General features: G+C 38.0%; 1 protein-coding gene across 26 annotated transcripts in view; it reads right to left on the bottom strand.

The window, feature by feature from the left end:
* The window catches only part of LOC137850783 (poly(rC)-binding protein 3-like), a 515,321-nt gene that overhangs the window by 59,276 nt on the left and 439,410 nt on the right, over positions 1 to 16,635 (bottom strand). For all 26 annotated transcript variants that reach the window (XM_068671177.1, XM_068671183.1, XM_068671175.1 and 23 more), the window contains one exon: positions 2,434 to 2,576. In XM_068671177.1, the coding sequence (XP_068527278.1) occupies positions 2,434 to 2,511 (78 nt within the window). In that variant the 5' untranslated portion in view covers positions 2,512 to 2,576. The remainder of the gene's footprint in view (positions 1 to 2,433; positions 2,577 to 16,635) is intronic.

Below are 16,635 nucleotides of genomic sequence, written 5' to 3'. Positions count from 1 at the left end.
CAAAGGTACACTGGCACCAGAGATTTGGAGACAGATTTAAAGTTAATGGTGATAGAGCCCGGTATTTCCATGAAACACACTAATAAATAACTAATTTTCAAATTATATTTCCTCAAATCCAGTTTGTGACTGTTATTTTTAAAATCGCTCGTGTAATTGCACTCTTCTCTTTCAAGTTATGACCAGTTATTTACAGACCAAGCTCTGCTTCAGTTAATTGTTTTGTCTAGAAATACTAATTAGAGATCAGCAATTTCCAGCAATGTCATTACCACAACAAATCTTAGGGAAGTGTGGGGAAGCATGTTTCTTCTTGTTTTTAGCACATACAGCTTTCAGAGCAACCTTTTCATACTGAGTTCATATTGACTCAGACATCCTTCACACTCTGATATCAGCATTTTTGAATCACAGAAATGATATCAAAGAAACCATAAAGGTCTGACTTTTATCACCAAAATAAATTGTGATTTAATGTGCTCTTTGCAATACTTTGGTACAATAGGACACATGATTAGAGCATACTTCAGTTAATGGTATACCCATTGTGCCTTGTTAACTGAGGATGCATGGTGTACTCCCACTTAAACTTTGAATTTCAGAGCTTTTATGGGTTTAATTTAGACCCTTGGGGATAAATATGCATTGAAGATTGGACACACAACATCCATTACTGTTAAAAGTGGTTGCATACACAATCAGCTATATTTATCAGAGAAAATAACCTTTCTCTAATTTCTTTTCTGATTACTGTATCCATTGTTTCCTGAAACAAAACAAAACACCACCACACCAAAACAAACAAACAAAAAGAAACAGCACACACACACACACAAAAGCAACAGAACTCTAGACCATGACTTCACTAAAACGTTCTGAAAAATGACAGATACTTGATTTTTGCTTCAGTGGCATGATTCTGAAAGAAGCAGAGCTGTCTGGCATGGTTAATAAAAAGCACATTTAAGCACGCAGGAATGTGGCTGAAGCCAGTAGGGTAACACACACCAGGATATGGATGTGTTCGCACGCTTTTCTGGACTAGGACCAGAATCCAGTACAATCAACCCCTAGAAACTAATTTTGAGTGCAGACATGCGCACAGATTTTTGGTGGGCTTGGAAAAAGAGAGTGTTATTAGATTTGTTTGACAGATTCCTATTTAAGATGCAGATTTTACACACCAGATGCCTGCCTGAAGCTGCATATTTCAGGGGAGAAAAAAATCAACCAAAATGGTTGGACCATTTCAGAGAAAATACATAATTTGATCTGTAACACTTAATTCTGGCATAACCTAACTTCTGTTTGTTTGTTTGTTTTTTTGATTGTTTTGTTAATTAATTTTGTTTCTCATTTGCTAACTTAAACTGTACTCCCTCATATTTCCTAGTATTTCCATAAGTAAAATGTAGAGGGAGATACCTTAATCTCTTATTTGTGCTACGGATGTATAACATGTGAGTTCGTGCCATAGGTTGAGAGTGTGTCTTGTTTCAAAATGTAAATATATTTTAATTTTATAAATAAAATTCCAGGGTTAAAACTACTTTTAAGATTTATACCTACAATTTTGATCTGAAGAATGATGTATATATCCACTGTCTCTTATTAAGAAAGAGCCAAAACATCTATTTTACATCACATTCATTCCTTAAGCCTAAAATTATCTGGTGTCGGTGATGCAAACAATACAAACAAACCAATGAAATGTGTTTTTTAATTAAAAGCCCATTTTGTGATCTGGCAACTTGCAATAAATGGCTATCAGACTGTTAAGTCTGACAATACAGAATTGGCACTTTGTCTATGGCACAGATTTCACACTTATCTGCATGTTTGAGTGCTACGCTGGACAGAAATGAAATTACAGTCAACCTTCCAAAACAAACCCGCAGGGGACCTGGACAAATGCTTGTTATATCAAGGGTTTGCTCTAATAAGATGCTACATCAGAATAATGAAGAGCTATCCCATTTGAATTCAACAGGAATGTTCAGTAATTCTGTGGCAATTACTTCACACAAATCAATGTTTTGGTATCTTAAAAAACAAAAACCAAAAAAACACAAACCCACAACACACAAAACTGCAAACGATGAGAAAAGCGAGCTGTATGCAGGTCACCCTTATGCAAGGGTCTGTCTAATTTGGCTAACTATCAATCAAAGAACTCATTTTGCCACCAGAACTGCTCAAAGTGGGTTTGGTACAAGCAAGGCCAAGTTCTAATGAACTCGGGCTGCAGTGCAAACTGAAGTATGATGCCTTGAAAGGCAGGGGCTGATTTTTCAGTCATGGCAATGGTGCTTTTGACTCAAATTGGAAGAGGAGGAGCAGACCCTCCGTCAGTGTCACTGCCAGGCTCAGATGGTAACTGCACACACTCGCTCAACAAACAGGCAACTGCTGTGGCAACAGTAAATGCTTCACCTTGCCATGCATGAGAAGGCGTATGGTAAGTGTGACATTGAGACCTCCTTCAGTCACTTTTCCGTCCTTCGTGTTCATCCTGGTCTTGTGTCTTCAATACTTGAAAGCAGCTTTGTGTATTTTTTTTCCTTCACTTAATCAACCTACAAAGAGAGAGAGAGGGAAGAAAAAAAAAAGTACCATTGAGTGGCTGAGGCTACTCTGGACCAAGAATATCATGTTGTACAAACCAATTAACATTCCTCCCTTTGATTTGCTGGACTGCAGTTTAGCACTGAAAAGGCTCCTTTGATTATTATCCTTCCCCTACCAACTCTCCAGCTCTTCACCAATTACATGATAAACTCCCTTTGAAACCTTACAAATTCTCTTAACTTCCATTATTACAAGGCTGAAAGTACAGAGCACAGCAAAGGGAAATACAGTGTCCTCTTCTCAACGCTTTCCCTCTGTTAAACTTTGGGGTTTGTATATGCAGGATTTACACGTGCCTGGTGCTATTTTCATTTGTCTCCCTTTCTCTCTCTGTTACCCTCTCTTCCTCTGTTTGCTCTTGCAGAAGAGAGATTTTTATTTTCTCTCCAGCTAGAGAGAAATTAATTCTGAGCCTAAACACTGATCCCTACCAGCAACAGCAGATGACACATTATCAAAGACATCTGAGTAACCAAGAGCCACTCACTGCTGTAAATCTGGGCACTGTCTGACTTTGTTTTTGTCTGCCAAGCCCAGAGGTGGCTCAGTCCCTCAAAGGCCAAAGCTGAGCTTCAGCTCTAAGTGGAAGGAAGATGTTAATTCCCAATGACAAATTGCAGATTTTCAGTCATTTACAAAGTCATAAATATCCTAAAATACTAATGAAAGCTGCGAGGGCTGGCCTTGAAGGGACAAACAAGATGCATTATGAGTTTACTAATGCAAGGACATTTGTCAGTACAAACAACAGCGGGGGCAGGAACGTTACCAAGGGCAGGCAAATTCCACAGTAGAAAAGGCTTAGAGACCCTTATTTACTTTTGTCCTTTTCAGGCCTATCTTACAAACATCTCTCCTTTCAGCAGTTGTCTCTTGTTAATGACAGCCCTGCCTAGTAGCTGTGGATTTTAGAGGTTCCCCAAGCTTTGACTAGCCTGGGCACTGGCTGATGACCACCCCGAGGGACAATCATTTTGCTGTCAGTGGTTCAGAGCATATGGCAGCATCCCATCCCACCGGGGTGGCAGGCTGTTGTCCCCTCGCAGACTGCTCAGATGTGGGACCGAGCTACCACAAGATCAATCCCCTGAGAACTTCAGAGAGAGAGTCACGCCGACTGCTTCATCAACTAATTAAGCTACATCTTAAGAGCCACGAGGCACTGACAATACTAGACCAAAGAAAAGCCCATCTAGCTTAGCACAAACCATCGGTGATTCATGGCCTTCCTGAGTGGGAGACCACATCTAGGCAGGCATGGTGAATAGCCGCCGATGGACTGATCCTCACTGAATTGGTCTAATCCCTTCCTGAATCCATACTTCCAGTCTCCAAAAGCTCCGGTCTCAGAGATTAATTATTGGTTAGGGGGAAAGTGCTCCATTATATCTTGCTTAAATCTGCTGTCACTAGACATCAGACATTTTGCCCTCTGCGTGTCAGGCAAAGACCATTCCAGAAAGTCACTCCTCTGATGGCTAAGCATGTGTCTTGTGCTTCAGCCTAAGCCTGCGGGAGACCAAGCCACTCCTGATGCTTTTGCTGCTGGGAAATACCTGGGAATACGCAGAGTTTTCCCTAATGTCTCTGCAGGACTAGTCAGGAGTACAGAGAGCTCTGTGCCTCCAGTGATTGCAAGAATAGGAGTCAGACGTGCCAGAGAAGAAGAGATGAAAAAAAAAGAGGGAGAAAGAGCAACTGAATCTATTCCTTCCTAAAAGCACGTCCACAGAGCAGCTCCCATTTGCCTGCTCCACCACCAGGGATGATTTTTCCTTAAACCAGCATGGGATCAGTGCATGTCTTATTGCACACCCTCCAACCCAGGCCTTAGCCACTGAAATAAATCCCATTTGTTCCACATTTTTAAGTTTACCACTTATACATCACCTATCTGCATGGAGAAAAGTGGAAAAGAGGCAAGGTGCCTGGGTGAGAAGGCAGAAAACAGAAGTAGCCTGGCCATGCCTCTGAGGCACCGTGTACTCAAGAAGATGGTGTTCACCTGCTCCTAGCTGAGGGAAGTGCCCAAGCACTTTCTGCTCAGCTCTATCAAAAAAAAAAAAACAACCAAAAAAAAAAAAACACAAAACAAAACACAAAACCAAACATGAGCAAGTATATCAACAGTAGCCTACATCTCAGACTGTACTCTGAACTGTACCGAAGCAAAATTTACCATCTGAGGTCTCTAGACTCCCAAGGTAGCTTAGGACACGCTTGGAAGGTTTCACACAGCAGATGTGCTTCAAGTAGAAGCAAGGTATTAATGTCCTCCTGCGGATCAAAATTTTGTGATGGAGCTATGGCTGTGTTTCTATTGAACAATTCCCACGTTTGAAAATAATCCTGGACAAGATACAGGTTCACAGTTACTGTAGCCTTTTGCTGAGTTCTGTGATGCTACGATAGCACGATCACATTGGGGAAAGTTCTTCAGGAAACCCTTTTCCCAGAAAATAACACCCCCTCCCCAGTCCTGATTTTTTTGCAGATTAAAACCACAAAACCTGTATTTTTAGCTAGCAACCTTTTTTTAAAAAAAAAAACAAAAACAAAAAACACAACAACAACAACAGAGGTTAAAAATAAATTTCCACTGCAAATATTGTTTTTTTTTTGTTTTTCTTTTTTTCTGGATTTGTCTTTGTCCCTCCTCCCAATACATTCAAACAGTGTCACCTCGTACTGAGAGGCAGGACAGATGTCTGGGGGAGGGCTGGGACTGTGTGTGTGCATGCAAGGAGTTACTCAGCTGTGTGAGATACAAATGGAAGGAATTCAAGAAGGCAATTTCACATAATTTGGAAGAAATACATGAAAAATATCCATATACCATGAAGAGAGTGGTGTGCTCCTTTTGTCAGCTCATTTACAGCTGCCCCTGATGTCCTCACAGTCTAAGTATTCTGTTAAACACATGCAGCTTTAAAAAGAAAACCTGAAGGATCATCAATTGCCCAATTATTTCAGCTTTAAAGAAGGATTGGAATACAATGAATTATCATTTTTTATTTATTTATCTAGTTAAAGCTTTTTTTTTTTTTCTTCAGGCATCATCACAAACATGTGCTAGTCCAGATCTTTGTGTGCGTGGAGATGTCAGCCCATGGCACAAGGAAAAGAATGGTTTCTCCTGCAAAGCCTCCTACCAACCAGCAATACATCTACATATTTATAAACCCACTGCTGTAATATATGAGCACATCATGAATATTTAATCAGTAAAATCATTTCCCTTTCCTTTGCGAGATCAGCATTTTGAACAATTTACTATGTTTCTGGCATATGCATGCCTCTAAGTGTGAGCAAATAGTAAATACCTAAGGCTTTCCTTTCTGAAGAAGCTCTGTGGGACAGGATCCTATGGCTACCCTAGGTCTTGGGGAGGTGAGCCTCACAGACTACGAGAAAGTCAACTTGTCACACTTTTCCTGACACCAGAGGAAAGTCAGAGGACTCTATGGGTGATCAGAGAGTATTGAGCAAGCAGTCACAGTAAATTGCATGGCTAAATGTTGAATGAGGTTTTATGCAATTTACTCAGCCTTCAACAAAGAGTTGGAAGTGACAGGAGAGCAAGTGGATGATGTGCTCCCTCTGACCTCAGGACGCAGGACCAGGATGCACCAAATCCAATATCCAGGGCTTTGCATCTCAAAATAACAAGCAATAAAGTCATGTGCAGGGGCCAAAGCAAAGTAGATCACATCAGATGGGTCCCAGCAAACAGCAGATATTTGCCTTCTGTGGAGCTGAACATGAAGACTTGAAGACATTTCCACTGTTGTTTATCATGTAAAAAGTGAAAATTTCTCTGTAGGCAGAAACATGCATCCAAATGCATTAAAAATGAATTCTGAAGATTCCAATAAAATGGACACTTAGTCTAATGTAAATGCATTTTATACATAAGTGTGTGTTTCTATACATTTTCAATATTTGTTATCCCAAGCTAGATTAAAAGGGCATGTCCTATATACTCATCATTTACTACATAAGATCCATCAGTTTTCTAACATGGTTTTTCAAGTATTGTTGGTAAATTCAGTGATTAAAATAACAAGCAGCTAAGCCATGTTTTCATCAGACTACTACAAAGAACAGCATGGTTCCTCAAGGATTTCACTGAATTAATATAAGCTACAAGATGAACTCCAGGGCTGAAGGGCAGTGACACAGCACACACACAGGTTATGAATCCATGCAGCAGAGGAGGTAGCGTGAGATGGCTGCCTGAGGCCTACGACATGAAAAGTCAACCCCGTGATCTGCTTTCCTTTTACCCCTCAAGCCTGTTAATCCCCTCCCAAGAAAATAAGCAGATGACTGCAAAGAAGATGGCTGCACGGTGCTGAAAAAAAAAATATATATATAGTGCTTTAAATCTCCCAGGTGAACACCTCATGCAGGCAGGATAGGAGAGTCTTTGACTCCACAGCAGGCAGGGATGCTAGAGATGAATAAAATCAGCATAGTACCAAGGAAGACAACAGGCAATTGATCTCTGAATGTAAAGCCTCAATAAATTATTATTTCACATCTGTGAATCTGCCAAGAAAGCTACTCATCTGGAAGATCCAAAGGAATGAGAGAGAGGAGGCACAGAAAGACAGCATGCATGGAGGTTAACTGGGGCAGAGCTGCACAGTCACAGAGCTGCGCTAGAAAGGGAAGAGACAGAGGAAAGGAGGAGAAAGGCAGGGAGAAAGAGAGAGAGAGATGAAGCTTGAGTTGGCTGATGTAGATAATAACGTGAGAGGAATCAATGTGAAAATGACTGCCTGAAAATGTTGGAAGCTTGCTCTGGTACACGGAGTCTGGATCAAGTGGTTGTTGATCTGAGCTTGTCAAGAACGATGAAATTGGTCACAGCGTCCAGCACAGCATTCGCTGAGCTGGAGCCTCAAAAGCAACCCTTGAACCTCATTATAGTGTTTCATCACCATCAATAGTAAGATGTAACTATGAAGAAAGCAAGGACAAATTCCAGTTGTTCCACTGGAAGATATTTAAACAGAATAAAGAATGGGGGAAGTTATATTGGCATTCAGCAGAAGCCACGTCTATTTTAAATGAGGACACTTAAACTCTGTTGTCTAGTTCCCGTGTTTCATTTGGCTTACATTAAGAAAGCTTAAATATGGGAAACATATGAATATCCAGTCTCTCACAGTACATCTGTCATTTCAGCAGTACATGGAACCATCCCAAAGGAGGGGTAGCTAAGCAGATGGATCAAGCCTTAGGGATAGGGGACAGGAAAAGACAGCAGCTGAACGAGACGACTAAAACACGAGCAAAATAATCTAAAGATGAACAAAGAAAATTATCATGAATAAGTAACACGCTAATGTTATGGAGACAATAGTTAAGAGTTTGGTTCATTGAGCTAGAACTCTTAAAAAAAAGAAGAAAATAAAGTGTTGTTAAAAAAACAACAAAGGATAGTGAACAAGTCTAACAAAGATAAAAGACCAGAGAAAACCAAAACATGGGAAGCCATGAAAAGGTTGTACCTAAGTCATCTTGATTAGAAGCCTCCCAGGTGGAGGAGACCTCCCAGGAACTGGAAGAAACACACTGCCAGTGATCATGATGAAAAGCATGGACATACATGTACATTTTTGGCAGAGCAGAGTTCTTCAGGGACAGATTAATGTTACTTACATTTTATTCTTTCACTTAAGCTGAAGGGAATACAGGAAAGGAGAAGATGACTGAAGGGAACATAAGAAAATTACTACAGGACAAGAACTGATGGCATTATCAATGGAAATTGACACATCTGCCACATATGTAAGTTTTAAACTTGATAAGCTAACTGCCACATAAAAATTCATGCTGTCAAATGACGAAATAACTACTTTGCTTTCAAGTTTTTTGATAAGCTAAGCAGTTATTTCTGGATTTTCACTTGAAAGTAACATCTCTGAATGTCAAAGGACTAAACAGTATAATTATAGAGGAAAACAGTGGCAGAACTTAAAACAAACAACCCCCCCCCCCCCCCCCCCCAAAAAAAAAAAAGCACAACAAAATAAGCAAAACCACCTCCAATCATAATTTTTTTTTTCAATGAAATTATCTTCAGAAACGGTGGAAAGTGATAGATATCACCAGCTGTATATAGTCTCAGATGAAGCAAAAATAAAAGAAGAGTGGACATTCGCTAAATGTACACTTCTTCAATTTATGTATCAACTGAAGGATAAAGACATCTGCTGTTACTAAACCACACAGTTGTAAGGTTACTAGAGACAAAAGATTCACAGGATGCCCACAATAACACAATAGTAATAACAACAACAGCTCTTCAAATGATTTCTGTCTCAATTATAACTGCTCGGAAAAGGAGGAATTACGTTTTAAAGCACTTCAGTCTTATACAGAAGCCTTACCAGGAGAATCTGATTAAGAAACAATAGCTAAGGAAGCAGGTGCAATATCAAGCTTTCTACTTTGCCAGTTCCATCTCCCAAATTACTGGAGAGGACTGTACACAAAAGAATGAGATTATCCATTTTATTCACATTCTTATAATTTATATCCCAAAATAGATTTCATGTTAATCTCTAACTCCTTAATGAAGTGAGCAAGATCTGCAGAACCCAGCTCCATTAAATTGTTGTATCACGGCCCTTTTTAAGTAAGCAGATAGCTGGGATGGATCAAAAAATCCAGAAATGAGAAAATTCTTTGTGTTAGCAGAACAAAGGGTGGGGGTCTGTCTGTAAAATGGGCTTTCAGTGAAAAGTTTTTTTTTTTTTTTTTTTTTTTAAAAAAAAAAAGGTAAAGGAATAGCTCAAGATCAAAAATAAAACAAATACTGGAGATAAGGTTTCAGGAAGTTTATACATCAGATGTGCCTGAAGAGACTTAAATAACAATAACTAATATGAAAGTGAACTGAGTATGGGACACCGAAAGAGCAGCATTTGAGTATACAAACAGATATATAAAACATCTGTTTTACAAAATAATAATTAAAAAAAAAAAAAGTATTAGCTCAGAAGTCAAAGGGGATTAAGAACGGCACGTTATTCCACAAATTAAAAACTACCAACAGAAGACAGTTACACACCTTAAAAAGCCACGTGCTTCTTTTGCTAGTTATTGTAAAAATACCTGCACCTCTGATCTGCAAAGCTCTGTAGTTACTAGAGATATCTGGAAGTCACAGGTTCACCAAAGACTTGTGAAACTCATAAGGAAATAAAATGAAAAAATAATTTTATGAGGTATTTAAAGTGGTACTTTTTTTTTTTTCTCCTTTCGGGAGGTTTATGGTTAACACTATGTTGTCACAGGAAGAACCTATACTATCTACATACAAATCTGTCTTTGTGTTCTCCCTGAAACTATAAATGCTTTTACCCAATAGGACTAATATAGTTATGTCTCATTTTCAGAAGATAGCCAGACTTCAAATAATCTTTAAAGAGAACAGCAAAAGATTAGAGGCAGAATTATTTCTTCTGTTTTCAAGTGATGTATGTTCAACTGCTGAACTTGGCATATGAGAGCCCCATTCCTTAAATAGGCCACTTTTACACTAGCTGGTCAAAAAGCATACTTCAGCCAATGGTACTGCATGTTCCCTTTTTGGTTTATTTAAGGGAAATAAAGAGCAACATATTTATTGACTCTTACTTACAACATTTTCTGTAAAGATTTTTGAGTAAATAATAGGGCACAGTGAATTTATTATGAAAAGAAATCTCATAGAAACACAAAGACTGTTATTGACAAGACTATTTAATATCAAAATTCAATGGTGAATTGAAGATCTAACAACAATTAGTATCAAAATATTATGCTGTGTCAGCATAAACAGCTACACACTGCCAAAATATAGAAAGCTATCCCTTCAGAATGTCAAACAGGCAATAAATGCTATCAAATGCCTGAAAATCAAGTTTCAGGAAATCTAGAATAGCTGTATAATGGCCTTCAGCAAATGCAAAACAGATCTGGGATCCTGAGGGAAATTTCCTGAGTGATTTCCAGGTTATGGAAAACAACAATCCTTTCGCCAATGATATCTTCATTCTAGCTCTTCTCCTCCTGCCCCCACAACTATTCCAGAAAGAATTACCTTGGCAGGAATACAGAGAGCATCTTCACGGTTTGCCATGAAATAAAAAAACGCAAGAGTGCGCATGACAATACTTGGTACAGATTCACTTGCCAACTAACTCTCCTGCATATGTGAAAAAGCCAGCCAGCTAAAAGCTCTCATAGGTGAAGCTGCCACCTTAGTCTAATGAAACACAGACCCTTTTGCAAATAGGGAAGTTGTTGCCATGTTAATTCCGTCAGCCCAACATAAATTATTCTGTACAAATACTCTCTAGGAGGATTGAGTTCAAAATGGACCAGAAGGTGCTTTCTTTGCTTTCCTAATGGCACTGAATCCAATTACCTGTGAGCTTTATCATGGAGCTGGCAATTTTCAAGATCAGGGAAAGCAACATATGCATATACTAGCCATATAATATATATACTAGTGTATATACACTGTAGAGTATTTTCCAACCACAGTTTTGAGAAAAAAATAAAAATAGCTTTACCTTCCACTTTATCCTCTGGCCTCAAAACTCTTAAGTTAAGCATCTGCTTCCTTCCTTTGTTATTATTATTATTACTATTATTAAAATGTTTCTCAAGTATTAAAGAGAAATTTTGCTTTACTTCCGTAGGTGTAAACACTCCAACTTAATTGCATAAATCTTTCCCTATGGTCTGAAATAATAAATCTAATAAAGAAATGCATATCTACATATGTGTATATATAAATATATAATATATGTCATAGTGAAGATGGGGAAAACGATTGAACAGACTAGCAACAGTAGGAGCATGGTTTTACCAACACAACAAATAGTGCTTACAAGAACATTTTATAATACAATAAACTACTTTCAGTCCACACTGTCCTGAAAAAAAAAACAAAAAACACCATTTTCTGATCACCAAAACATTGTGAAAGTGTGTTATGTTTGTCAAATAACTCTGTCCCCTCAAGTTAAATACATGACTTTGACATTCCATAAATGCATTTTTTTTTAAATAATGTTTCAATTGTAGATATACTTCTATTTAATTCAAAGTAAATAAAACAACTAAAAATGTTCAAGAGCAAACAAACTTTGCTTGTTCATTTAAAAATAAATGTACTCACCTCTTTTTATTTCACCAAACAAAAGACAGTCAAGCCTAAAGAGATATTCTTTTCCATTTTTTTTGATCTTTCAGAGAATACAGAAATTGTTCACATATTCTATTTCCAAGATATGCTAGGTGAGCAAGATTTATATGCACATACTTAAAAACATTATATACTTTTATATGGTGTGTGTATATATGCATGGAATATGGCTATATGCCTGAAAGCAACAGAAGTACATTTTTATGTGATAGATGTGTACAAATGTTAAAGACTGTTCGGACAAGAAAAGCATGATGTTTGAATGATATTTATCTTTAGCAATAATAGCCTCACAAACATAAAGAAGAATTATAATTGTCTTTGCCAGTAAAAACGAGTCCTGATAGTTTCTTATCAATCAAATGAAAAAATGTCCAAAACCTGTAGAATACTTCAAGAAATATGGGAGCTTCCTTAATGGCAAACATTGACCCATCGGGTATGCCCCTACTACAAACAGAATAAACTGATATTTAAATATATTTGTATTATTATAATACCATCAACGTTCAAATGAAGTCTGCCTTAGAATTATGTATTTGTCCAACCTATTTTCAAATCAGAAGTTTTGTAGACATATCTAGTTTGATAAACATGAATCAGTTGTTTCACTCAATCAAATATGAAACATGTTGGTTAGGGAAAAGATGCTAATGGTAATAATACATTTCACCTTGTTAAATAGAAAAATGTTATATATTGATATAATTGAATCTCTAATGCAAACAAGCAAAAACATCACTTTTGTAATCACCTTAATTATGTTATTTACAAGGCTCTGATTTGAAAATCCATTCAAGCTCCCTAGATGAATAAATAAATACTTATTATAAAAAAAAAAAAAAAAAAAAAAAGAAATTCATGAAGCATCCAAGAGGGGGAAGAAAATGAGCTCCCACCATTCTGTCACAAGGGAATTGGTGTCACTCTCTGGAATGTGAGGCCCCCTCTGGAACACCATAACTCATGCTTGTTTGAGGCAAGGATGAACTGGGAATTCTTAGAAAAAAAAAAAAAAAAAGAGAAACTGATCCAATAGGAATTAAAATCATAACAGCTGCAAACATGACTGAATGCTGTGAATAATTCCTCATTTTCAGAGATAAAAGGGCAAATCAAAAAGCAGCGTTGTGATGTCCTGTCATGTCGCAGGAATTGTTGGCTTCAAAAGTTGTGCTCACAAGATGACTTATTCTCAGTCTTAACTGTTGACTTAAGATGATTTAAATTCTCAGTCCATGGCAATTTGTCAAAATGTATAACATTATAAGAATTTCACTGTGAAAACCAAGACTATCCAGTGGGTACAAAACCCAGGAAATTCCAATAGCTTCCTTTGAAACTAGGTTTAAGAAGGGGGGGCAGGGGGTAAAAACCAACCAGCTCATAATGAATGACTTTTTTATGGGTGGTCAATACTCAGAGCCAAGCACATGCCAAGATTTAATCCACCTAAATCGATATCTTTGTCACTGATTTAAACCAGGAGAATCTTTAAAACTCAAAAGCAAGTCTAATTGATGAAGTATTCAAAAGCTAAGAAAAATCAAACAGTTTATTTATTAATGACTTCAAAGTGCCAGCTGTAAAGTGAATCACTTTATCTTCTTTTAACACTTAAAGAAAACAATACTACAGCAAACAATTTGCTACTCCTGTGCAACCGGGAACGGCATGGAGCTGGGACAGGGGAGGGTCAGGCTGGGGGTCAGGGAAAGGTTCTGCACCCAGAGGGTGTTTGGGCACTGGGACGGGCTCCCCAGGGCAGTTCAAGAAGTCAATGCTCTCAGACATAGGGTGTGATTTTGGGGTGGTTCTGTGCGGAGCCAGGAGTTGGACTCAATGTTCCTTGTGGGCCCCTTCCAACTAGGGATATTCTATGATTCTAACTGTTACAAAAAAACAAACAAACAAACAAAAACACTTATTTTTGCACAAAACCAGCTAGTTTGCTTCACAAAGCCACTGAACTGAAACATCACTTCATGAAGCATCTATCCTTTTGTCTATTAGTCAGTGCCTTTCCTCACAAATACCTACCTACTTACCTGTCAGTGCAGATATAAACTCCCTGACCAGTTTCAACATCTCAAAGAGAAACAGTGAGGTCCAATGTTTCAAGTTCACACAAGTTCATGGAGCCTCGGTCTAGCTAAAGGAGAAAGGTCATGTTGCTATTGAAGGAAAAGTTGCGCTATGAACCCATCAGTGAACTTCCAGGAAGTGGACGTGTGCATGCACACTGGGCACTCAGCAACTCAAAGCCAGCCACACAGAGTGGTTTGTGTTAGAAGGGTGTTAGAAGGGACATTAAAGATCCCCTTAGACACTCCAGTCCAACTCCCCTGCCAGGAGCAGGGACATCTTTGACTAGATCATGTTGACCAAGGCTCCAACCAACCTGACCTTGGACACTTCCAGTGACGGAGCACCCACAGCTTCTCTGGGCAACCCGCGCCAGTGCCTCACCACCATGTTCATGAAAATAATTTCTTCCTTATGTCCAATTTAAATCTACCTTCTTTCAGTTTAAAATTTGCTCCTTGTCCTGTCACTACAGGCCCTGATAGAAGTCTTTCTGCATCTTTTCTTTAAGCCTCCATTATATATCAAAAGGCTGCAATAAGTTCTTCCTGGAGCCGTGTCCTCTCCAGGCTGAACAACCCCAACCCTCTCAACTGATTATGAGACATAAAAGTGAGAGGAAGAGATTCTGGAAGTGAAATAATACAATCGCATAAAAAAGGTCCCATGTTCTGAGGAACTCCCTACAGAAGCAGACACAAGGTACGTATTCATTTTTTTTTTGTCAAGTCACTCTAGTAGCTTTGTCACTCATACACAGTCCATCAACAGAGCTCTTTGCATTTAAGTCAATGTAGAACTGGACCACAGGGTGGTCCATTTGCTCATTTGAGGGAAAAAAATGCAAAGATCAAGAGAAGATAGTTGCTGACTTATTGCAGAGACTCTAGAAAAGTACTGAAGAATAGATTTCTAGTAAACAAACCAACAAAACACACACACAAACAAACAAAAAACAAATAAAGGAACAGCAACAAAACACTGCAGAAGTGTGGATAGTACATGTACTTACATCAGTAACTCAAGGTGGGTATTGGTAGCACATTAGTGACACTAAATTCGAAGGACATTACAAAGGAGATGACCTCAAATATGAGCAGGAACACAACAACATGAAAAGAATCACAGCGTAGAAATGCATTTCAGCAGAAACAGTGAAAGCAAATTCCTAATAGCGAGTCAAATCTCAAAAGCAATAATGATACCAAGGACCTGAGAACAACAGAAGATTGTGCATTAGAGGTTGAAACCTTATACTTGAGAGCAAGGGAAGAGGAAGCAGCCACATCCACATAACCTTGTCCTGTTTCATATTTGCATCTGGAAACTCCATAACCACTCTCAAAAAAGGAAGGATTAAGCTGGAGTTCATTCAGAAGAGAGTGGGAAAGACAAAGAAAATTATGTAAAGAAGATATATCTCAGCCAACAATAAATAAGGTAGCTTTAAAAAAGCCTACTGATATTTCAGGGAATCGAAGGAGAGAAACTAGGATGCTACAAGTGCTGTTGGCTGATGTGAGGATGAGTTAACAACAACAAAAAAAAAAAAAAAAAAAAAAAAAAGGCAATTATAGCCAACTTTCTGCCCCCAAAATCTGTTTAGGGTGTCTCTCAGGCTGAATAACATTCTCCAGAAGCAGCACTGCCTCTGGCATTTCCAGTTAGAATGGATACAGAAGGCTTCCTTGAAGCTTTGTAAGAAATTCACTGAAGTCAGCTGAGACACTCAGTGCTGGGAATGCTGGATCAGGTGTTAAGCAGAATTTAGACACAGAACACAAATTTTGCAGTAAATTTGGGCTTGAAAAGTTCATTTATTGATCCACACGTACATTTTTGAAACAATGTAGGGTGTGAGTGTGTGTGGTGTAAATTTTTTTGTCAACCCAAAAAAGTTATTTTTCAGCAACTGAATTTCAATACAGATTTCAATGTGCTGGTTTTGTATTCTATTATCTATAATATATTTCAAAGTAAAAAACATTTTGCTTTGAAATGGAAAACCAAAACGGTATAGTTTTACGATCTTGAAAAGGCAGTATGAACAGACCTTATGAAACTCTTTTATTTTTTTAATAAGGAAATCAACATATTCCCACATAATGTTTAGATACTGACAACTGGCAAAAAATAAAAATCTTTCTGTTGTTCTATAGGTTCACCTTGTAATAGGAAAGGAAACAGAGTTGAAAGAACTAATGAGGTCTTTTTAATCTCTAATTTCTAGGACTTTGTACATTTCCTCTTTTCCATTTTTACAAGAACCTTGGCATTATCTTTAAGTTAGGGAGAGGAGGAATGTTTTAGAGATTTTTTTTTTTTTTTTTTTAACTATTATTCAGATAATGAGTAAGTTAACTAGGTAAGAGAAAAAGGAGGTCAAATAGTATTCTCTAAGATACAATACTTGTGTTTTTTTTTTTTTTTTTCTTTTTCCTTCCCTCCAGTACTCTGCATTGAAATCTGAAAAGCCCCTTTTCAGATTCTGCACTTTGCTATTGCACACGTAATAATAGGACACTGGCCTTTGATACAATTCTCTCCAGGGAACAAAAGCTTCCTTTGGCACAACTACAGCCACTGCTTGTTGTAGGTTACACATGTCTTTCCAGTCAAGCATGATTAATAACTGTTAAAAAAAAAAAAAATGCTCATGACCCATGGCAAGTATTCTTTCAACTATAATACCAGCATTATGGGCTCTGAAT

This window comes from Anas acuta, chromosome 2, assembly GCF_963932015.1.
Source record: "Anas acuta chromosome 2, bAnaAcu1.1, whole genome shotgun sequence".
NCBI lineage: Eukaryota > Metazoa > Chordata > Aves > Anseriformes > Anatidae > Anas > Anas acuta.
The sequence above is the reverse complement of the archived record's forward strand: the minus strand, read 5'-3'. Positions and strand labels throughout refer to the sequence as shown.